The following is a 24,772-nucleotide window of genomic DNA, read 5'->3' on the forward strand; positions in this document are numbered from 1 at the left end:
CGACAGGCACACTGCAAGTTGGGGTGGTTCTTTGGATCGACGCAGGGGTGCAGGGTGGGGGGATGTGTGTTGGGGGTGGGGGCTTCTGTTTCTTTGCTTACTCCAAGGTTTTATTTCAATACAAGTTTCGCTGAATGTGGCTGTCCTAATGAGGGGGGGACGTTGGGTACCTTTTTACAACGGGGGGTAGGGGGCTGAGGGTGTTGAGTTGGAATGTGAACGGGCTGGGTGATAGGATTAAGCGGGGGTTGGTTTTGCAATACTTGAAACGCCTTTCACCCGATGTTGTGTTGCTTCAGGAAACTCATTTGATAGGGAACACTTGCCATGCGCTGAATAGGAGGGGGTATCATCTGGTAGCGCACTCAGGTTTCACCACGGGCTCAAGGGGGCGGGCGTCTTGGTTCGTAACTCCCTCCCCTTGGAGATAGATGACGTTGTGCTCGACGATCGTGGTCGATACGCGGCCATTACGGGGCGATAAAAAAAAATAATAAAAAAAAATAATAATTATGAGGCGCACACCACGTTTCGCGTGTGCAAAAAAGTGAGCCTCCGTTGTTGATAAAGGGCGGACTCGATCATCAACAACAGTTGTGAGTATAAGAGGGGAACATATTTAATTTACGCTCGTGTGGTGAACACTGAGTACCAACGTGTGCATTTCCTCACGCTACTGGCTGGAGATTGCTTCTGCGCGCTTACCCTCGTGCTACAGAAAAGAGGTGGATGCCACGCACAGCTGTGTGGTGATGCAATCACGTACGTCGAGTACCAGCGTAATTGGCCTGACGTTTCTCTTAAACGGTCAGGCATAAACCAAGGCCAACTAACTATGGAAATCAGTCAAATTGTTGCCAGAGGCCATTTTGAATAACCTTTGAGGTTCAACGCCAAACATAAAACAAAGTCAACCAGTTGTGAAAATCAGCTAAATTGTTACCGAGGTCATGGTAAATAATCATTGCGGAGATCCGCACACCTGAACAATTGGCATACAATTCAGTGCAATACATTTTTTCTGCCTTGTACTTAACATTTGGAAAATTTGTATGACGGCAGACACCAGCTGTACTACTACATATTTTCGACAAAATAACTTTATTGAAGACAACTACTGCACAGTTTGTATGCACTTCAGCATTGTGGACACCATCAAAAGTGTGAACATCATACGGTGATACACACACACTGGACAAAATATAAATATAATATAATATCAGTTTCGGTTAAAATGGAAGGCATTGTTGCACCGTTATCCTTCTTACCCAATCCAGGTGATCCAGTTTTAGAGTGGAGACAATGGAAATATGGATTTGAAGCCTATTTAGAAGCTATTGGTGGTCATACATGTGTATACTGATAAACAAATACTTGCTATTCTTAAACATTGTTTGGGAGCGGAAGGAAGACATGTTATAAGTCATATACCACCCATTGTGGTTGATGTATGTATGTATGTATGTAGGCCTACTTATATAGTGCAACTGTCACCCAAAGGGTATCCTGGCGCTGGAAGACGACGAAGATAATTTTGATGTATATGACATGGCGATTTCACAATTGGATACACTTTATATAAAAAAAATGAATGAGGTGGTTTCTAGACATACATTTTTGAGTAGAGCTCAATTGCCCAATGAATCCATTGATTCATTTGTTAATGTTTTAAGGGTTCTTGCTGCAAAATGTCGGTATGGCGAATTCCATGACCAGATGTTACGTGATCAAATGGTACACAAAACTGGTGACACAAAATTACCAGAGAAACTGTTAGCTGCGGAAGACCTTACTTTAGAGAACGCTACTGATATTAGTCATAGATTTGAAGAAATGAAGTTAGGTATGAAAGAGTTGGCCGCAAAACTGACTTCTGAGGTACAACTAGTAAAAAAGAATGCAAGTGATGATAAATCAACAAATGATAGTTGCAAGGAAAAAACTAGAATCAGTCTCCAAGGTTTAGAAAATAAAAATTATGTTTCTTTCAAATGCCGGTCATCTGGTCATTCAGCAAATGACAGATCATAACTAGCAATCAGACAGGTGTGTAGGTATTGTAATAACAAAGGACACTATGCCAGAATGTGTGGAAATAAAAACAAGTATATTAAGAGTCAGATGACCTAGTAGAAGAATTTTTCCTTTGTAACCATGAAGTTAATGATAAAAACAAGGATTCCCCATTCTGTGTTATTAACATTGATGGTAAAGATATTGACGTTATGGCTGACTCTGGTGCTCGCCTTACTTTAATTGGTGATCAATGGTTGAAAACATTTCCCAACATACAATTGTTATCTTCTGACATTAAATTGGTTGGCTATTGCAATAAACCCATTGATGTTTTAGGTTATTTTGTTGACAGTATTAGTTTTAAAGGTAAGACCATAACTGCCAATGTGTATGTAGCTAAAGAAGGATCTTGCTTGTTGGGATGGCCACAACAAAGAGATTTGCTCATTACTTTGGTTCCCATCCTCGTCGCCAGTATAACGTTCTTCTCCAGAAAACCCAGCTACGCCTGGTGAGTGAATACGATGGGTTTATTGGAGATAAGGGTGAAACTGAGATGAAAGATTATTTAGATAAACACAGTATTAGTCATTTAAGAACGTCAGTGTATTATCCACAAAGCAATGGAATTGTGGAAAAATGGATAAGGGTTTTGAAGGATGGTATACAGTTGGCTTCAGCTAGTCAGAAAAAATGTTCTCAGGTACTCAAAGACTTATGGAATTATAGCGTCACACCCAGAACAGTCCATTTGAGAAAATGAGGGAAAGGAAGGCTGCGTGTAATTTAAACCAGATGTGGGTGAGGGAAATGAGAAATAGAGTAGATCATTCCAAAGTGGCAAGTGGTACCAAAGTGGCAAAGTTTGATCATTGATGGTTATCAAATGATAAACAAGAGTTTTCTCAGAGGCATAAGGGTCCCACCCTTCAATTTGATATTGATGAATGGGTTTGTGTGAAGAAGGGCAGAGTAACTAAATTAGAGAATCCAGGTTTTCCGTTCCTATGAAAATTGTCAGAGTGGGACACCAGGTAGTAGAGTTGTATGATGGAAATGGGTGGAGCACGAGCAAAGCTGTTAGAGTAACTTCATATTTATGGCCTAAAGAGCATAATGGTGCTGACAATTTTTCTGAGAGATGTTGCGGATAAAAAGCAAAGCAGCAACATGTCAAATAAGGGTCTAGGAACAAGGTTGAAAATGAAACCAGCTTGGTGCAAAGACTATGGCATTTCATAGTTTGACAAATTAAGGTCATGAGTTTACACATCTCCATGTGAGCACGGTGTTTTCTGATTGTTATTATATATATGTGACATTGTATATATGTTGTTTAGGATTTTACCTTACACATGGAGGTTTGTTGCTTTTGCAAATCTTGTTTTCTGCTGTACCTCTAAATTCATTATGTCATTTTTGTGAATGTTATCTACATTGTAATGTGTTAATGATAGGGGATGTGTTGTATCCTGGCCAATGATGTTAAGAAGAATCTGGGGCTAAAACCTCGTGGTAGCCCAGATTCCAGGCAACGTCAGTTAGCCCAGGCTTTTCCCTTGGTGAATTGTTTTACCATTATCTCCAATAAATCCATCTTATTCACTTACCACGCGTAACTGTGATTTCTGGAGAAGAACGTTATAGGCTGCCATTATTTTCATGTTTCTTATAGCTGTGTCGCCATATGGACTAAAATGAGTAAATAACAAACACGTTTGCACAATGTACGTGTAGGCCTTGTACACGGGGTAAAGGCAATGTGATAATGTTCTTGTAAGTTGAATCGTGTAAGCAAGGTCAGTATTTCTAGGAAACTAACCCAAAGTGTCATGAATGAAAATGTGTGTCAAAGTCGATAAAAAGTGAAGGCAACTTTAGGAAAGATCCATTTGCATACAAAATGGCGGCGTTTCCTGCTAGGCCTAACTAGGACACATGACAGCATGGATCTGCCCTTGTGGTCATTGTCAGACATCCGCTTAGATTAAGCCTTTCCCACCACGGACTGCTTCTGCGGGTTGGGAAGCATTCTTGTTGCTGGGAAACAAGGGCCTGATGTATCAAAGGGCTTCAACCAATGTATGTTTGTGGGGCAATGTCTTGATACATTAGGGTCAAAGTTCCAATACTGCTGTAAATATAGAAAAGAATAAAGCAACACTAATTATTTTAGGCGCGTCACACATCCACTGTCAGTGACAAAAATGAACGTAATACTCTGCTAGACTAGCTCATTGAGAGGCTTATTGGATAAAAATCAAAGTTTGTAGCTTAATTAGGTGGCATTATTAATCATGCCAAGTCAGAACTAAGTCTCTATGGAACCCCCATATTACAAAGTTAAATCACATCCACAATTTGACATCTGACTGGTTTAGAGTTGACCAGTAACAGTAAATCCTCTGATGTGAGGAAAGAGCACTTAATACTGATATAATAGTATATGTTTCTCATTTATATTATCACAGTGGTGGAGGAAATTTCACAGGTGGATTTTCCAGCAAATTTTATCACTCTTACCACAAATCAGAATTGCCTCAAAACACATTCTATGACTCCTACCATCACTGAGCCTGAATACCAGCAAAGGGGGCAATTCACAACAAGCATTGGCACAGCCAATAGGTCTCAACTTTGGGACCTTATAAGTGTTTAGTTATCCAGCACAACATCCCTGGTGCAAGAGCATCAACTGTTGCATGGCTAAGCACTTATAAGGTCCCAAAGGCTAGACCTATTGGCTATGCCAATGCTTGCTAGAAATTGGAATCATAGTGGGTAATTAAAAACAATTTGCTATTAGACTCCCAAAAGACCATTCTGTTTGTGGCATGTATGGCAGTGGTCAATTATAAATAGATGCCAAGTTTCCTCAGACCTGTGTCTGATCTTACATTTGCATATTGCAAGATTCACAATAACAAAAATATGATGAAAAAAATGCAAGCTTTAATAATAATGGTATTAACAGTTGCGTTTTGAAGACACACATATAGGAATACCCCCCCTGCCAAGATGAAGAAAGTATACACGCAACTCCAAACAAGTATTAAAACCATTAATATAAGTCCTACTCCCAAAAGGTCAAGAAAATGAATAGAGTTAATTAAAAATAGCCAGCATGCAAAAAAAGAACACGAAACCCGATTAACTACAAGAGGGTGTATGTAGGGGCGAAAATGGGAGCGGGGAGCGACGACCAAGTTACAGGTTTCAGCGAAAAGATCAAAGATAAAGAGGAAAAAAGAAAGTGGTTGGAAATAAATAGAAAGGGATAAAGAAAGCAAAGTATAGAATTGGAAATAAAGAAGGAAATATGAAAGAAAAGAGTGGGAGATATGTGAAGAGAAAGCAAAGAAGAAAGGGGAAAAAATTGAAAATAAAGAAACGGGGAAATGGAAGAGTAAGAGGCTGAGAGGAGAGAGGGAGGGAGGGGTAATTGAAAGGAAAACGGGCTCGCGTGGTTGGATTGGAGGCAACTCTCGGTTTGGCATGGAATGGGCCCTGGAAGGGGCAGGGAAGGGTGTATATACGCAGAGGATTCTAGATCAATTTTGTGTTTTCATTTGCAACTGTCACACGGTCTTCCAGAGCCGCCTGACCCCCACGTGCGGGGTGAGTTAGGGGAGGAGACAGATAGAATTTCAGTCCCAGGGACGCCTAAAACCAGCTCCTCCCCTAACGGCAGCTGGCAAAAAAGGTGAAAAGTTGGGAGTTTATCTAAATATATTTTTCAAGAATGCAGAGGACATGTTTCTGGAAGCATGGTTTTTGCAGCTTAAAATATTTGCGGAGTGGCTAAAGGGGTTGTGCATGCATTGAAATCTCCAGCGTGAACCGCAAAGCACACTGTCCCGACTCCCGAAGTGCTCAAGAACAAGCACTGAAATACAAGCGCGGCCGCACGGACGCTAAAGTTAATTGTGAGAAAGAGGGGGTATATTGTTAAAAAACAAATGAAAGTTAATTGTGAGCCCGCGAGTGGTGCACGCACGCTGGGGGAGCACTCAACTCTTTTTCAAAGCACATACTCGTGCTTGTGGCGCACCGCTGCGTGCTCCCACAAGGTGTATGCAGCCACAACACGAGTATGTGGTTTGAAAAAGAGCTGCACAAAGGTTAAAGGTCTCCTATGCAAGGCATGTGCGCTGCGTATGTGAGACCTATAAACAGATATGATGTGAGGACATGAAGTAGTACTAAAGTCACCAATAGTATTCCTCCACATCCTCATAAATGCCTAGGTGAACTAGATGCCTAGTTTGAAATACAAACATTTGACATACCCTGAAACCAGTCACAGAATGCTTGTGTCCGGTCCAGGGAGGACCTGGCCTGCCAGTTTGGTCTGGACTGTACCATGGGGCACAGGTCAAGACTGATTTGTATATGGCTGGGTCCAAACTGGGGTGGCGTAGTGGGCAAAAGAACGATGGATTCAACCCAGATATTTTGACTGGGGGAGAATGTTTGCATTGTCAGCATTCTGTCCATCATTGTTTGCTCTAACACTTTGCGCCCTAACTGAGATGGGTATGCCCAGACGTGGGTCCCTTGCTCACTGTGCCACTGGATTCGAGCGAGCCTGGCTGAAGAAGTGTGACATAGCCTGAATCCTGTCCCAGGATGCTCGATTCGGGTCCAGGTAGGACCTGGCCTGGCAATTCGGTCGGGACTGTTCCCATGAGGCACAGGGTCCAGTCTGATTTGCATATGGCTGGGTCCAAACTGGGGTGGCTTAGTGAGCAAAAGAACGATGGATTTAACCCAGATCTTTTGACTGGGAGAGAATGTTTGCATTGTCAGCATTCTGTCCATCATTTATATGCTGTAAAAATGTTTGCCCTAAGTTGGCTGGGTATGCCCAGACGTGGGTCCGTTGCTCACTGTGCCACTGGATTCAAGCGAGCCTGGCCGAAGAAGGGTGACATACCCTGAAACCGGTCCCAGGATGCTTGGTCTGGTCCAGGGAGGACCTGGCCTGGCAGTTCGGTCGTGACCGTTACCATGGGACATAGGGTCAAGACTGATTTGCATTTGGCTGGGTCCAAACTGGGGTGGCGTAGTGGGCAAAAGAACAATGGATTTAACCCAGATCATTTGACTGGGGGAGAATGTTTTCATTGCCATCATTCCATCCATCATTTGTTTGCTGTAACACTTTCAAAAAGGAAGCCATCAAAACTGTAACATTTAATGAAGGTTAGATTACAAATCATGGGTCCAGTTCACCATGGCGTTTATGAGTATGTTAATCAGTACTAGAGGAATACCACTTCACTAGCTCATGAACTGCCCCCCTATTTTACTCTCCCCAGCAATGACTTTAACCAACAACACTTTCCACTTTACACGTCTTGATTGCACAAGCATGAATAACCAACCGACTCTTTATGCCCTCCCTTACAGAAAGAGGAATGACTGAACCTCCACTCACCTCTTCCTCCTTGGGCAGGGTGGGACATTCTGCATCAGGAAACTGCACTTTCTAAAAGTAAGAAATTGCAAAGAAAACACATAACAATGACACAGTGTGAGTGGAAAGGCTGAACAGTAGACAATCATAATATATAATCGAATGACAGCATGTCTTTTTAAAGGTACGTGTGCGATTTATACAATGATCACATGACGCTAAACAGCTTTTTATAAATCTCACAGCGAGGAAGTTGGGAAAAGATGGAGGGCGCAAACCGAAACCACAACTCAGTTTGCACACTTACGTTCAGCATAAGTGCATAGGAGAGTAGAAAAGCAACATGGGCATCATGTCCAAAATCCAGACTGACATGGAATCCGCTGACATTCATGGCTGGAAATGAAACTCCCATCTTTAGAAATTATGGCTGAATGGCACAGTTTTGGAACTTTGTTCTTTCATGCTGTCGCATATCAATTAAACTCCTAATGCTGTGAATTTCTCCTACTCTCAGAGGTAGCCAAAGTCTAAGGTGACCAAACCATGTGTTGGGTATGTAGATGGACCATCTGTGAATTCAGCCCACTGCTGGTTGTCCGTTGTTGATTTTTTAAATGATGACATAAGTCTGTAATATAAGTACTTCTGGATCGCATGACAGCTATTCTGGGAGTCACATATGTGGGAGGGACTGTTCGGGCTGATTCACAGAACTAGATTGAAACCACCGCAATGGAGCGCACACCGCTAGCCCCTCCTCCGGATCGCCCCTCGGGATTCTGGTACTTGTAGTGCAATAGTGGATCACCCAGGTGGGTGCAAGTCGGTACTTGTTGGACTGATGAATCTCTATACCACTGCAATGGAGCGCACACCGCTAGCCCCTCCTCCGGATCGCCCCTCGGGATTCTGGTACTTGTAGTGCAATAGTGGATCACCCAGGTGGGTGCAAGTCGGTACTTGTTGGACTGATGAATCTCTATATCACCGCAATGAAGCGCACACCGCTAGCCCCTCCTCCGGATCGCCCCTCGGGATTCTGGTACTTGTAGTGCAATAGTGGATCACCCAGGTGGGTGCAAGTCGGTACTTGTTGGACTGATGAATCTCTAAGTCTTAAGTCTGTCTTAAGTTTGTCTTAAGTCAAAATTAAGACACAATCCTAACTTTACTACTACTAAATGCCTTCTGTGAATACCAAAAGTAGTAAATTTAGGATTTTGTCTTAAGTTAGTTATGTGAATCGGGCCCAGTATGTATAAGATGGCCTAAGGTAGGAGCATTGACAGCACTTCAGCCAATGGTATTGGGCTGCAAAGAACTTCAGCCAATGTTAGTGTCCTGCATAGAGTTCTGAAGTGTTCATTGGCTGTGGACATTGCACGTGCCTCTCCAGTGTATAAACACTGTCTGAGTTGGTTGACAGGCAGCTCACAGCTTGGAGTGGGCTGGACTGATTTGATGGGTGACCTACCGTGACTCAGTCATGGACTGGGCAGTAAACTTGAGCTGGGAGGTGATAGCCGGCCTTGGCACTGGCAGCTCCCGCTGCTTCCATTCACCGTAGATGAGAGGAGGGCTGAGAGAGGGGGCAGTGCAACTGCATGGGCATGGTCATTTGAAACAGTACAGACACCACACGGTGAGTATGGGGGATGGGTACACCCTGGTCCTGGGAGTCATATAAAGAACCGATAGGCAGCTCGAGGTGGCTCCCCACGCTTCTGCTGCTCTGGCCAAGATGGCGACTGAAATACATGGCTGCAAAATACATTGGCAAAGCCGAAAACAACTGACTTTGCTAATGCTTGATTTTTTTAAATAGCGTTTTCCACCGTACTTTAACTGTTTCCTAGGACTCCAAATAACAGGGGTCACTACCACTCTATTAACTGTTTTCTTTTTCAGAATATTCATTTGGGCCATGCATTGATAGTACAGTCGCCAGAAACATTACTGATGTTTTTGCAATCTCATCACGGCTCAGGGCATGTACCAATAACACAACACTTACTCCAACTAACACCAGCAGACCCACGGCATTTCAGGAACAGGTACTTACGTATTCTTCACACACAACTTCAACAGGAAGGAGTTCTCCTTTCAGGAAACGTATTTCTTCCTTAAATGTAAAAAAGTGAGGTATATTACAAGAAAGAATGAAATTCAAAATGTACTAATCATCTGTTGCAAATAGTCATTATTATCTGCTATTTTGCGAATATGTGGGTGTCTATTAACAAGTCTGTCTAACTCCTCTCTGCAAATGAAATATGTATCTATCACTGTGAGTCTTTCAAAAGCGTCCTGGTCTACAAGAGAGATTACCAGAACACCCCCCATTCGGCCTCCCCCCTCCCCAGACATGCTGAACGGTGGGATGTGTGCACACAGCTGGAGATACTCCCAGGCACAGGGGGAATGCTCGCTTTCTTGGAAAGATGAAGCTGTACATCTTTCAGGTGTATCTGAGGCTGCAATTGCAAAGTTTGGAATCAGCAGTAGTCTTGGGGGCCAGGCTCAGCAGTGACGGCTGTCCCAGCAGACCTCAGAGGGCCAGTCAGGCACTGTGCATGTCCTATTTGGTCGGTTCAACAAGACCTGAAGAAGCCTTGGAGCCTTCCTAAAGCCAGAGTGTCTGACTGCACTGCTCATGAATGACGCCAGTGCACCCTTGGTCCTTTCTGCACAACTGAAGATGTCTGTAGTGTTAAAGCAGCCTGAAACCTACAGGTGCTTCGAGCAACTACCGGGAGACAGCAAAGTATAGGGTACAGTTTATCCCTGTGGTGGCTGTGTGCAGTGTTTCTGAGACCCTTTTACTTCCACTGCAGCTCTCCACCCAGTTCCCCCAAACCTGTTGTGTGTGTCCAATACCTTTTCCTCTGCAGCAATGTGCAAAGCCCTTTTACCCCTGGCATGCATATGAGGGTGGTTCAGGTTAAGCTGAAATGCCTCAGAGCACAAAGAGTGTTTCTCATGGCGTGCAGGATAAGGCTGAGGGGGTGCGAGGATGTGGTTGAGGGCGCACAGGGTGTGCCTTGTTGTAAGCAGGGTGTGGCTCGAGGTAGACAGGGTACGCTAAGGGAATGCATGGTGTGGTGAGCGGTGGTAGTAGGATGTGCTTGAGGGTGCACATAGTGTCACTGACGTCAGCAGGATTTGACTGAGGGCGTGGTAGGATTTTACTGAGGGGTGGTAGGATGTGGTTGAGGGGGTGGTAGGATATGGCTGAGGGGGTGATAGGATGTGGCTGAGGGGGTGGTAGGATGTGGTTGAGGGGTGGTAGGATGTGGTTGAGGGGGTGTTAGGATCTGGTTGAGGGGTGGTATGATGTGGTTGAGGGGGTGGTAGGATGTGGTTGAGGGGGTGGTAGGATGTGGTTGAGGGGGTGGTAGGATGTGGTTGAGGTGGTGGTAGGATGTGGTTGAGGGGGTGGTAGGATGTGGTTGAGGGGGTGTTAGGATCTGGTTGAGGGGTGGTATGATGTGGTTGAGGGGGTGGTAGGATGTGGTTGAGGGGTGGTATGATGTGGTTGAGGGGGTGGTATGATGTGGTTGAGGGGGTGGTAGGATGTGGTTGAGGGGTGGTATGATGTGGTTGAGGGGGTGGTAGGATGTGGTTGAGGGGTGGTAGGATGTGGTTGAGGGGGTGGTAGGATGTGGTTGAGGGGTGGTATGATGTGGTTGAAGGTTGGTAGGATGTGGTTGAAGGGGTAGTTGGATGTGAATGAATGAAGTGGTGTTGGGGTGTGGTTGAGGTGTTGGTAGGATGTGGTTGATGTGGTGGTAGGATGTGGTTGAGGTGGTGATAGGATGTGGCTGATGGGGTGGTAGGATGTGGTTGAGGGGGTGGTAGGATGTGGTTGAGGGGGTGGGAAGATGTGGTTGAGGGTGTTGTAGGATGTGGTTGAGGAAGCGGTAGGACATGGTTGAGGGAGTGGTAGGATGTCATTGGGGGTGGGGGTGGTAGGATGTGGTTGAGGGGGTGGTAGGATCTGGTTGAGGGGTGGTATGATGTGGTTGAGGGAGTGGTAGGATGTGGTTGAAGGGGTGGTAAGATGTGGTTGAGGGGGTGGTAGGATGTGGTTGAGGGGGTGGTAGGATGTGGTTGAGGGGGTGGTAGGATGTGGTTGAGGTGGTGGTAGGATGTGGTTGAGGGGGTGGTAGGATGTGGTTGAGGCGGTGGTAGGATGTGGTTGAGGGGGTGGTAGGATGTGGTTGAGGGGGTGGTAGGATGTGGTTGAGGCGGTGGTAGGATGTGGTTGAGGGGGTGGTAGGATGTGGTTGAGGGGGTGGTAGGATGTGGTTGAGGCGGTGGTAGGATGTGGTTGAGGGTTCACATAGTGTTGCTGAAGTCCGGAGAATGTGGATGAGGGGGTGGTAGTCCGTGGTTGAGGGCACACAGGGTGCATAGCATATGTGTTAGCAGCCCTATGGTGCTACATGACAGTGGCCCTGCGGAAGTCTTTTAGACAAAACACGTGTTGGCTGTGGTGATTTCATCTAAAATCAATTACATCTTGTAGATAAATAGTAACATAGGAGGATTGTGAATATTTCCTGTTCGATGTTAAACCTCCATACAATTATGACATTGTCATAAACCAATGCATTCGGCTAATGTCTGTAGTGTTAAAGCAGCCTGAAACCTACGGGTGCTTCGAGCAACTACAGGGAGACAGCAAAGTATAGGGTACAGTTTATCCCTGTGGTGGCTGTGTGCAGTGTTCCTGAGACCCTTATACTTCCACTGCAGCTCTCCACCCCAGTTCCCCCAAACCTGTTGTGTGTGTCCAATACCTTTTCCTCTGCAGCAATGTGCAAAGCCCTTTTACCCCTGGCATGCATATGAGGGTGGCTCAGGTTAAACTGAAATGCCTCAGAGCACAAAGAGTGTTTCTCATGGCGTGCAGGATAAGGCTGAGGGGGTGCGAGGATGTGGTTGAGGGCGCACAGGGTGTGCCTTGTGGTAAGCAGGGTGTGGCTCGAGGTAGACAGGGTACGCTAAGGGAATGCATGGCGTGGTGAGCGGTGGTAGTAGGATGTGCTTGAGGGTGCACATAGTTTCACTGACGTCAGCAGGATTTGACTGAGGGCATGGTAGGATTTTACTGAGGGGTGGTAGGATGTGGTTGAGGGGGTGGTAGGATGTGGCTGAGGGGGTGGTAGGATGTGGTTGAGGGGTGGTAGGATGTGGTTGAGGGGGTGTTAGGATCTGGTTGAGGGGGTGTTAGGATCTGGTTGAGGGGGTGTTAGGATCTGGTTGAGGGGTGGTATGATGTGCTTGAGGGGGTGGTAGGATGTGGTTGAGGGGTGGTATGATGTGGTTGAGGGGGTGGTAGGATGTGGTTGAGGGGTGGTAGGATGTGGTTGAGGGGTGGTAGGATGTGGTTGAGGGGTGGTATGATGTGGTTGAAGGTTGGTAGGATGTGGTTGAAGGGGTGCTTGGATGTGGTTGAATGAAGTGGTGTTGGGGTGTGGTTGAGGTGTTGGTAGGATGTGGTTGATGTGGTGGTAGGATGTGGTTGAGGTGGTGATAGGATGTGGCTGATGGGGTGGTAGGATGTGGTTGAGGGGGTGGTAGGATGTGGTTGAGGGGGTGGGAAGATGTGGTTGAGGGTGTTGTAGGATGTGGTTGAGGAAGCGGTAGGACGTGGTTGAGGGAGTGGTAGGATGTCATTGGGGGTGGGGGTGGTAGGATGTGGTTGAGGGGGTGGTAGGATCTGGTTGAGGGGTGGTATGATGTGGTTGAGGGAGTGGTAGGATGTGGTTGAGGGGGTGGTAAGATGTGGTTGAGGGGGTGGTAAGATGTGGTTGAGGGGGTGGTAGGATGTGGTTGAGGGGGTGGTAGGATGTGGTTGAGGGGGTGGTAGGATGTGGTTAGGTGGTGGTAGGATGTGGTTGAGGGGGTGGTAGGATGTGGTTGAGGCGGTGGTAGGATGTGGTTGAGGGGGTGGTAGGATGTGGTTGAGGGGGTGGTAGGATGTGGTTGAGGCGGTGGTAGGATGTGGTTGAGGGTTCACATAGTGTTGCTGAAGTCCGGAGAATGTGGATGAGGGGGTGGTAGTCCGTGGTTGAGGGCACACAGGGTGCATAGCATATGTGTTAGCAGCCCTATAGTGCTACATGACAGTGGCCCTGCGGAAGTCTTTTAGACAAAACACGTGTTGGCTGTGGTGATTTCATCTAAAATCAATTACATCTTGTAGATAAATAGTAACATAGGAGGATTGTGAATATTTCCTGTTCGATGTTAAACCTCCATACAATTATGACATTGTCATAAACCAATGCATTCGGCTAATGTCTGTAGTGTTAAAGCAGCCTGAAACCTACGGGTGCTTCGAGCAACTACAGGGAGACAGCAAAGTATAGGGTACAGTTTATCCCTGTGGTGGCTGTGTGCAGTGTTCCTGAGACCCTTTTACTTTAACTGCAGCTCTCCACCCCAGTTCCCCCAAACCTGTTGTGTGTGTCCAATACCTTTTCCTCTGCAGCAATGTGCAAAGCCCTTTTACCCCTGGCATGCATATGAGGGTGGCTCAGGTTAAACTGAAATGCCTCAGAGCACAAAGAGTGTTTCTCATGGCGTGCAGGATAAGGCTGAAGGGGTGCGAGGATGTGGTTGAGGGCGCACAGGGTGTGCCTTGTGGTAAGCAGGGTGTGGCTCGAGGTAGACAGGGTACGCTAAGGGAATGCATGGCGTGGTGAGCGGTGGTAGTAGGATGTGCTTGAGGGTGCACATAGTTTCACTGACGTCAGCAGGATTTGACTGAGGGCGTGGTAGGATTTTACTGAGGGGTGGTAGGATGTGGTTGAGGGGGTGGTAGGATGTGGCTGAGGGGGTGATAGGATGTGGCTGAGGGGGTGGTAGGATGTGGTTGAGGGGTGGTAGGATGTGGTTGAGGGGGTGTTAGGATCTGGTTGAGGGGGTGTTAGGATCTGGTTGAGGGGTGGTATGATGTGGTTGAGGGGGTGGTAGGATGTGGTTGAGGGGTGGTATGATGTGGTTGAGGGGGTGGTAGGATGTGGTTGAGGGGTGGTAGGATGTGGTTGAGGGGGTGGTAGGATGTGGTTGAGGGGTGGTATGATGTGGTTGAAGGTTGGTAGGATGTGGTTGAAGGGGTGCTTGGATGTGGTTGAATAAAGTGGTGTTGGGGTGTGGTTGAGGTGTTGGTAGGATGTGGTTGATGTGGTGGTAGGATGTGGTTGAGGTGGTGATAGGATGTGGCTGATGGGGTGGTAGGATGTGCTTGAGGGGGTGGTAGGATGTGGTTGAGGGGGTGGGAAGATGTGGTTGAGGGTGTTGTAGGATGTGGTTGAGGAAGCGGTAGGACGTGGTTGAGGGAGTGGTAGGATGTCATTGGGGGTGGGGGTGGTAGGATGTGGTTGAGGGGGTGGTAGGATCTGGTTGAGGGGTGGTATGATGTGGTTGAGGGAGTGGTATGATGTGGTTGAGGGAGTGGTAGGATGTGGTTGAGGGGGTGGTAAGATGTGGTTGAGGGGGTGGTAGGATGTGGTTGAGGGGGTGGTAGGATGTCGTTGAGGGGGTGGTAGGATGTGGTTGAGGGGGTGGTAGGATGTGGTTGAGGCGGTGGTAGGATGTGGTTGAGGGGGTGGTAGGATGTGGTTGAGGGGGTGGTAGGATGTGGTTGAGGCGGTGGTAGGATGTGGTTGAGGGTTCACATAGTGTTGCTGAAGTCCGGAGAATGTGGATGAGGGGGTGGTAGTCCGTGGTTGAGGGCACACAGGGTGCATAGCATATGTGTTAGCAGCCCTATGGTGCTACATGACAGTGGCCCTGCGGAAATCTTTTAGACAAAACACGTGTTGGCTGTGGTGATTTCATCTAAAATCAATTACATCTTGTAGATAAATAGTAACATAGGAGGATTGTGAATATTTCCTGTTCGATGGTAAACCTCCATACAATTATGACATTGTCATAAACCAATGCATTCGGCTAATGTCTGTAGCGTTAAAGCAGCCTGAAACCTACGGGTGCTTCGAGCAACTACAGGGAGACAGCAAAGTATAGGGTACAGTTTATCCCTGTGGTGGCTGTGTGCAGTGTTCCTGAGACCCTTATACTTCCACTGCAGCTCTCCACCCCAGTTCCCCCAAGCCTGTTGTGTGTGTCCAATACCTTTTCCTCTGCAGCAATGTGCAAAGCCCTTTTACCCCTGGCATGCATATGAGGGTAGCTCAGGTTAAGCTGAAATGCCTCAGAGCACAAAGAGTGTTTCTCATGGCGTGCAGGATAAGGCTGAGGGGGTGCGAGGATGTGGTTGAGGGCGCACAGGGTGTGCCTTGTTGTAAGCAGGGTGTGGCTCGAGGTAGACAGGGTACGCTAAGGGAATGCATGGTGTGGTGAGCGGTGGTAGTAGGATGTGCTTGAGGGTGCACATAGTGTCACTGACGTCAGCAGGATTTGACTGAGGGCGTGGTAGGATTTTACTGAGGGGTGGTAGGATGTGGTTGAGGGGGTGGTAGGATGTGGCTGAGGGGGTGATAGGATGTGGCTGAGGGGGTGGTAGGATGTGGTTGAGGGGTGGTAGGATGTGGTTGAGGGGGTGTTAGGATCTGGTTGAGGGGGTGTTAGGATCTGGTTGAGGGGTGGTATGATGTGGTTGAGGGGGTGGTAGGATGTGGTTGAGGGGTGGTATGATGTGGTTGAGGGGGTGGTAGGATGTGGTTGAGGGGTGGTAGGATGTGGTTGAGGGGGTGGTAGGATGTGGTTGAGGGGTGGTATGATGTGGTTGAAGGTTGGTAGGATGTGGTTGAAGGGGTGCTTGGATGTGGTTGAATAAAGTGGTGTTGGGGTGTGGTTGAGGTGTTGGTAGGATGTGGTTGATGTGGTGGTAGGATGTGGTTGAGGTGGTGATAGGATGTGGCTGATGGGGTGGTAGGATGTGCTTGAGGGGGTGGTAGGATGTGGTTGAGGGGGTGGGAAGATGTGGTTGAGGGTGTTGTAGGATGTGGTTGAGGAAGCGGTAGGACGTGGTTGAGGGAGTGGTAGGATGTCATTGGGGGTGGGGGTGGTAGGATGTGGTTGAGGGGGTGGTAGGATCTGGTTGAGGGGTGGTATGATGTGGTTGAGGGAGTGGTATGATGTGGTTGAGGGAATGGTAGGATGTGGTTGAGGGGGTGGTAAGATGTGGTTGAGGGGGTGGTAGGATGTGGTTGAGGGGGTGGTAGGATGTCGTTGAGGGGGTGGTAGGATGTGGTTGAGGGGGTGGTAGGATGTGGTTGAGGCGGTGGTAGGATGTGGTTGAGGGGGTGGTAGGATGTGGTTGAGGGGGTGGTAGGATGTGGTTGAGGCGGTGGTAGGATGTGGTTGAGGGTTCACATAGTGTTGCTGAAGTCCGGAGAATGTGGATGAGGGGGTGGTAGTCCGTGGTTGAGGGCACACAGGGTGCATAGCATATGTGTTAGCAGCCCTATGGTGCTACATGACAGTGGCCCTGCGGAAATCTTTTAGACAAAACACGTGTTGGCTGTGGTGATTTCATCTAAAATCAATTACATCTTGTAGATAAATAGTAACATAGGAGGATTGTGAATATTTCCTGTTCGATGGTAAACCTCCATACAATTATGACATTGTCATAAACCAATGCATTCGGCTAATGTCTGTAGCGTTAAAGCAGCCTGAAACCTACGGGTGCTTCGAGCAACTACAGGGAGACAGCAAAGTATAGGGTACAGTTTATCCCTGTGGTGGCTGTGTGCAGTGTTCCTGAGACCCTTATACTTCCACTGCAGCTCTCCACCCCAGTTCCCCCAAGCCTGTTGTGTGTGTCCAATACCTTTTCCTCTGCAGCAATGTGCAAAGCCCTTTTACCCCTGGCATACATATGAGGGTAGCTCAGGTTAAGCTGAAATGCCTCAGAGCACAAAGAGTGTTTCTCATGGCGTGCAGGATAAGGCTGAGGGGGTGCGAGGATGTGGTTGAGGGCGCACAGGGTGTGCCTTGTTGTAAGCAGGGTGTGGCTCGAGGTAGACAGGGTACGCTAAGGGAATGCATGGTGTGGTGAGCGGTGGTAGTAGGATGTGCTTGAGGGTGCACATAGTGTCACTGACGTCAGCAGGATTTGACTGAGGGCGTGGTAGGATTTTACTGAGGGGTGGTAGGATGTGGTTGAGGGGGTGGTAGGATGTGGCTGAGGGGGTGATAGGATGTGGCTGATGGGGTGGTAGGATGTGGCTGAGGGGGTGGTAGGATGTGGTTGAGGGGTGGTAGGATGTGGTTGAGGGGGTGTTAGGATCTGGTTGAGGGGTGGTATGATGTGGTTGAGGGGGTGGTAGGATGTGGTTGAGGGGGTGGTAGGATGTGGTTGAGGGGGTGGTAGGATGTGGTTGAGGTGGTGGTAGGATGTGGTTGAGGGGGTGGTAGGATGTGGTTGAGGGGGTGTTATGATCTGGTTGAGGGGTGGTATGATGTGGTTGAGGGGGTGGTATGATGTGGTTGAGGGGTGGTATGATGTGGTTGAGGGGGTGGTAGGATGTGGTTGAGTGGTGGTAGGATGTGGTTGAGGGGGTGGTAGGATGTGGTTGAGGGGTGGTATGATGTGGTTGAAGGTTGGTAGGATGTGGTTGAAGGGGTGGTTGGATGTGGTTGAATGAAGTGGTGTTGGGGTGTGGTTGAGGTGTTGGTAGGATGTGGTTGATGTGGTGGTAGGATGTGGTTGAGGTGGTGATAGGATGTGGCTGATGGGGTGGTAGGATGTGGTTGAGGGGGTGGTAGGATGTGGTTGAGGGGGTGGGAAGATGTGGTTGAGGGTGTTGTAGGATGTGGTTGAGGAAGCGGTAGGACGTGGTTGAGGGAGTGGTAGGATGTCATTGGGGGTGGGGGTGGTAGGATGTGGTTGAGGGGGTGGTAGGATCTGGTTGAGGGGTGGTATGATGTGGTTGAGGGAGTGGTAGGATGTGGTTGAGGGGGTGGTAAGATGTGGTTGAGGGGGTGGTAGGATGTGGTTGAGGGGGTGGTAGGATGTGGTTGAGGGGGTGGTAGGATGTGGTTGAGGTGGTGGTAGGATGTGGTTGAGGGGGTGGTAGGATGTGGTTGAGGCGGTGGTAGGATGTGGTTGAGGGGGTGGTAGGATGTGGTTGAGGGGGTGGTAGGATGTGGTTGAGGCGGTGGTAGGATGTGGTTGAGGGTTCACATAGTGTTGCTGAAGTCTGGAGAATGTGGATGAGGGGGTGGTAGTCCGTGGTTGAGGGCACACAGGGTGCATAGCATATGTGTTAGCTGCCCTATGGTGCTACATGACAGTGGCCCTGCGGAAGTCTTTTAGACAAAACACGTGTTGGCTGTGGTGATTTCATCTAAAATCAATTACATCTTGTAGATAAATAGTAACATAGGAGGATTGTGAATATTTCCTGTTCGATGTTAAACCTCCATACAATTATGACATTGTCATAAACCAATGCATTCGGCTAATGTCTGTAGTGTTAAAGCAGCCTGAAACCTACGGGTGCTTCGAGCAACTACAGGGAGACAGCAAAGTATAGGGTACAGTTTATCCCTGTGGTGGCTGTGTGCAGTGTTCCTGAGACCCTTATACTTTCACTGCAGCTCTCCACCCCAGTTCCCCCAAACCTGTTGTGTGTGTCCAATACCTTTTCCTCTGCAGCAATGTGCAAAGCCCTTTTACCCCTGGCATGCATATGAGGGTGGCTCAGGTTAAGCTGAAATGCCTCAGAGCACAAAGAGTGTTTCTCATGGCGTGCAGGATAAGGCTGAGGGGGTGCGAGGATGTGGTTGAGGGCGCACAGGGTGTGCCTTGTGGTAAGCAGGGTGTGGCTCGAGGTAGACAGGGTACGCTAAGGGAATGCATGGTGTGGTGAGCGGTGGTAGTAGGATGTGCTTGAGGGTGCACATAGTGTCACTGACGTCAGCAGGATTTGACTGAGGGCGTGGTAGGATTTTACTGAGGGGTGGTAGGATGTGGTTGAGGGGGTGGTAGGATGTGGCTGAGGGGGTGATAGGATGTGGCTGAGGGGGTGGTAGGATGTGGTTGAGGGGTGGTAGGATGTGGTTGAGGGGGTGTTAGGATCTGGTTGAGGGGTGGTATGATGTGGTTGAGGGGGTGGTAGGATGTGGTTGAGGGGGTGGTAGGATGTGGTTGATGGGGTGGTAGGATGTGGTTGAGGTGGTAGTAGGATGTGGTTGAGGGGGTGGTAGGATGTGGTTGAGGGGGTGTTAGGATCTGGTTGAGGGGTGGTATGATGTGGTTGAGGGGGTGGTAGGATGTGGTTGAGGGGTGGTATGATGTGGTTGAGGGGGTGGTAGGATGTGGTTGAGGGGTGGTATGATGTGGTTGAAGGTTGGTAGGATGTGGTTGAAGGGGTGGTTGGATGTGGTTGAATGAAGTGGTGTTGGGGTGTGGTTGAGGTGTTGGTAGGATGTGGTTGATGTGGTGGTAGGATGTGGTTGAGGTGGTGATAGGATGTGGCTGATGGGGTGGTAGGATGTGGTTGAGGGGGTGGTAGGATGTGGTTGAGGGGGTGGGAAGATGTGGTTGAGGGTGTTGTAGGATGTGGTTGAGGAAGCGGTAGGACGTGGTTGAAGGAGTGGTAGGATGTCATTGAGGGTGGGGGTGGTAGGATGTGGTTGAGGGGGTGGTAGGATCTGGTTGAGGGGGTGGTAGGATCTGGTTGAGGGGTGGTATGATGTGGTTGAGGGAGTGGTAGGATGTGGTTGAGGGGGTGGTAAGATGTGGTTGAGGGGGTGGTAGGATGTGGTTGAGGGGGTGGTAGGATGTGGTTGAGGGGGTGGTAGGATGTGGTTGAGGTGGTGGTAGGATGTGGTTGAGGGGGTGGTAGGATGTGGTTGAGGCGGTGGTAGGATGTGGTTGAGGGGGTGGTAGGATGTGGTTGAGGGGGTGGTAGGATGTGGTTGAGGCGGTGGTAGGATGTGGTTGAGGGTTCACATAGTGTTGCTGAAGTCCGGAGAATGTGGATGAGGGGGTGGTAGTCCGTGGTTGAGGGCACACAGGGTGCATAGCATATGTGTTAGCAGCCCTACTGTGCTACATGACAGTGGCCCTGCGGAAGTCTTTTAGACAAAACACGTGTTGGCTGTGGTGATTTCATCTAAAATCAATTACATCTTGTAGATAAATAGTAACATAGGAGGATTGTGAATATTTCCTGTTCGATGTTAAACCTCCATACAATTATGACATTGTCATAAACCAATGCATTCGGCTAATGCTATAAATACATGAGTTTTCCCTTTCTCTTTGCATCACAAATGATCTAATTTCAAATATTTGTTTGCTTCAGGCATGAAACACTGCAGAAGCCACTCGCTTTTGCAGTTGACTAATTTGTACCTTGCGGCAGCAGAGGTGACAGTATGTGGTAGCACTGTGTAATATTGTTTAGCATTACTGGCCTATAGGGAGGTTTCTGTGTGGTTGTTAATTTGTCCACTGCTGCCTCTTTTGTAACGGTAATAGCTGAAGGTGATGGGTTGTCTGGTTGGGGGTATGCAGAGCTGTGTTCAGGGTGCACAGAGGCACATTAAAAATGGTAATGAGCCCAGCTAATGTAGTTCAGGGTGCAAGTCAAACACGCTTTAGCAAGCAAGCCACTAGGTCTGACTTTAATGTGACAAGTCACCACATGTAAGCACAGGCACACAGAATGTGGTTTCCATGTAAAAGCATGTAAAAGCCAGACAAACCTATGGCTTTGCCAATGCTTGGACCTATGGCTTTGCCAATACTTGGTAGTGGCTACTGTAATCGTTTTGCTGGCACTGGTGGTTGTGTGTTTCGTGGTGGTATTAGTTATGGTGGTGGTGCTGGTATTAACAGTGTTACTGCTTGTGGTGTGGTATTGGAGGTCAGTCAGGTCAGAATGTTTTGCAGGCCCTGAGTCAGCACACTCACAGCATCTGTGCAATATACTGGCATTACCAAGTTAGTTGCTAAGAAATACACCAAGCCTGCTTTAAAATCTATAAATGTCACAGCATTAACGACGGTCCGTGAAAAGACATTAGTCTGGGAAAAAGAGCTCCTTCCCTCTTTCTGATTGGTGGTGGTGGCGGTGTAGAAAATAATTGGGGGGCACTACCAACCAGAATATAAGATCCTTAAGTATTGCCCGGCGGTGTCGCCTCTTGAACCCACAAAGAAGTTAAACTATTGAAGAGGCAGGCGCTGGAGACTGGAAGGCAGGAAACAAGGTTTTTATTTTCTCCGGAGGAGAACACAAGGAAACGGACAGAAGGTATCGTTCTGAGGTGCTCTAACTGCATCCCTGAGGCCTGGCCTCTTATACACACGTTTATCTGTTTATTGCATGTAACACATTCTCGTCGATACTTTGATGTACGGAAAGACATCCTCAGAATCCCCCCCTTTTCCAGCCCGTTCCCACGCAAGGTTACAGTGGAAGTCCCCGCCCCGTTCACAACAGGTGATGATCATCGCGCAGCTGGATATTCCGCCGATTCTCGGAGTGTGTGGGGTTCGATCGGATCTCGTGGGATGAGGGGGGGCTTTGATCATCTCGGGGGTCCTTTGAGGAGGGAAGCTTTCTATTGTACGGGGAGGGGCAAGGGATTGGTATCGGCAGAGCTGGGTGTCGGCCTGGGAACGGGGAAGACAAAACGGGCACACAGGGAAAAAGGGGTTTGCATCTAAGGGCCGGAGATCATGAAAGGGAAGCAGGGAGGTGTCGCGCTGGGAACAGGATGAGGGCCTGGGGCAGAGCAGCGCCGAAGAGGGGTTTATGATTCGCGGCAGGTGCAGGCAGGGGGGTTGTCAGCGAAGCTAGGAGGGAGAGAGAGGCGCGCTGGCCCTCGGCGAGAGCAGGGAAGCCAAGGTGCCCAAAATGGCGGCTGTTTTACGCGCACAAAAGGTTTAAGGAGAGCAAGAGGGCGCCGATAATGTTGACGGTTTCAGCCCAACTTTCAACAGTCCCCCCTTTTCAACATATCTAGCCACCTTGCTTTACTCGATGTCAATTTTCATCAAATTCCTAACTTCGGTATCATACAATGCTCTCATATGTTCGCTTCCAATGTCCACAGTTTTGGGAAAAATACAACTTGCACATAAAGAACACATAGGTGGCAAACATTGAATTCCTAAGCATAGGCCACATATTACAACTACGGGAATCAGGATAATGGTGAGCAGTCTCCAGCCCCAGCTTTTGACGGTGTCCCAGAACCAACCACCAAGCGACCATTCTTCTTGCTCTTGGTGAACTTCCGAAGAGAGTCTGTGAAGATGTTCGATGGCTTTGTACACTGAGGGTGAGTTGTCCGGTATGTATGTACAACAGCTGGACCCAATAATGCGGCATGCTCCTCCACGGTCCGCCAGAACCACATCTAGAACGAGGCGGTTCTGAAGAGCCACCAAACGGACCGCTTGGAGCTCGGCAGTGTTGTTGGCAAAGATGCCCGCTGTGATGTTCATGGTTGTCTCGACTGCCTGAGTCAAATGTCGGATGGCACGGCTGTTTGCCATCGGGCCCCAGAGGGGGACGAGTCCTTTCATAGCATCGAGGAACTGCGCCCCTGTTGAGTCGGCTTGCTCAACGTCTTTGGCTCGTTTTTGCCTGTGGTGATTCGCTGGGGCCACATAAGTTGGAGGAAGGACGAAGGAGATGTAGCAAGTGCCCCCCCAGCCTTTGGGGAGCCAGGTGTAGGCCTTCGTGCCGCAGATGAAATACATGTTTGGGGATGACACAAAGGAAGGTGGATCCGTGGAATCCAGAGTGCTGGTAAAGCGGCAAGCGCTGCGACCCACCAGCTGTGTCCCAAGTCCTTCTACACACATGTGGCCTGTGACGTTGATGACCGACAGGGCCACAGTCAGAGTGGCAGCCGTTCGTTTCCGCAGATAGGAGAAGGTGGGTCTGGTTGGATTGTTGAACACCTGCATTTCGATTCGTTCTTTGGCCGGGATGTCCATTTGGATCGAGTCGCTGGGGGTCAGCGGGCAGAAGTGTGTCTTTGTCTTGTTTCGCCCGGCCCCATGAGAAGGATGTGCTGCAGTTCTGCTGGAGGTGGCATTGCCCGTATAGCTCTCTTGCAGGAGGATCAGCCAGGCAAGGCAGGAGCCGTGGACGGAGAAGGGTGAAGGGATGAATGGTATTGAATGTCCAGTGGCATGGGGTAGCAACCCACAGATCCAGCAGTTGGTGGTGTTGGTGGCAAGATTGTGCTGGTGAAGTAGCTGCACGAAAGAGTTGTTCCAAAACTCCTTTCGCCTCTCTCTTAGTTGAGGAGAGAGCGAAATTAGATGATGTTCCTTCGTGGTGGTAGGCTGAGCAGTGGTTAGGAATGTTTCGTGAGCAGGTGCGTGTTCTTCCATAATCCAGAGCGTAGTCATGAGGAGAAAACAGAGGAGGATTACGATGAAGAGTGCAATTGTCTTTGAGCTATGGAGTCTGTCTATTCTCGGATTTCTGTAGTGGGTATTTCCTGCTGTCTCCGTCGGCTTCTTATTTGGCGCTTCCATCATCTTCTTATCTGGCGCTTCCATCATCTTCGTCTTCAAGGTGCTCGGTAGTGGGCAGGACCACAGACTTAGTTTTAGCTTCTCTCCAGGTAACCCTTGGTAGTTTGGGTCACCGTTCTGAGATCCTTTAACCTAGTCCGTGGCCTACTTAGCCGAAGCTCCCTCCTTTCGACGCAGGAAATACCCTTCTCGAGATGGCACAGTGGGGTCAGGATGTTTTGAAAGTTCAAGTGTCTCAGTATCAGGGTAGCAGTTCAACGATGGTCGGTCCTGGTTCAGGAGCTCTTCTTGGGTGTTGACGGTGTCTGTCGTGGCCAGGGTTGGAGAGACCTTTTTGCAGTGATGAGCGTGCAGCCAGTGTTTCTTCCCCTCCACTCGAAGTGCGGTCCGAGTGGTGATCAGCACTTGCCAGGGGCCGTCCACCGGGGTTCCAAACTCTTTGATCGCTGAAAATTTCGGATCAGTCCCCCGGCTGGATGGCGTGACCCGGACCCCTGGAAGCATCGGGGATGGCCTGCTGCACCTGCTGATGAAGGACAGACAAAGTTTCAGTCAATTTGTACAGGTAATCAGACATTAGGACATCCGGAACGTCATGAATGGAAGTTGGTTTCGGGGCAGACCAGACGCTCATGGGTCGACCGAAGACAACTTCATAAGGGGTTAAGTGATGTCGGGTGGGGGTAGAGCGCATCGATAGCAATGCCAATGGGAGGGCGTCTGGCCATTTCAGGCCCGTCGTAGCCACTATTTTGGCCAGTTTAAGCTTTAGTGTGGCATTGTGTCGTTCGACAAGCCCAGCAGATTGAGGGTGGAAGACTGCGTGGAATTTCTGTTTA

General features: G+C 48.6%; 1 protein-coding gene across 2 annotated transcripts in view; it reads right to left on the reverse strand.

Moving 5' to 3' along the window:
* The window catches only part of TEX55 (testis expressed 55), a 532,765-nt gene that overhangs the window by 210,222 nt on the left and 297,771 nt on the right, over positions 1–24,772 (reverse strand). For both annotated transcript variants that reach the window (XM_078656720.1, XM_078656721.1), the window contains exons 10-11: positions 9,501–9,560; positions 7,457–7,507 (exon numbers count right to left, since the gene is read on the reverse strand). In XM_078656720.1, the coding sequence (XP_078512846.1) occupies positions 7,457–7,507; positions 9,501–9,560 (111 nt within the window). The remainder of the gene's footprint in view (positions 1–7,456; positions 7,508–9,500; positions 9,561–24,772) is intronic.

This window comes from Lissotriton helveticus, chromosome 8, assembly GCF_964261635.1.
Source record: "Lissotriton helveticus chromosome 8, aLisHel1.1, whole genome shotgun sequence".
Lineage (NCBI taxonomy): Eukaryota > Metazoa > Chordata > Amphibia > Caudata > Salamandridae > Lissotriton > Lissotriton helveticus.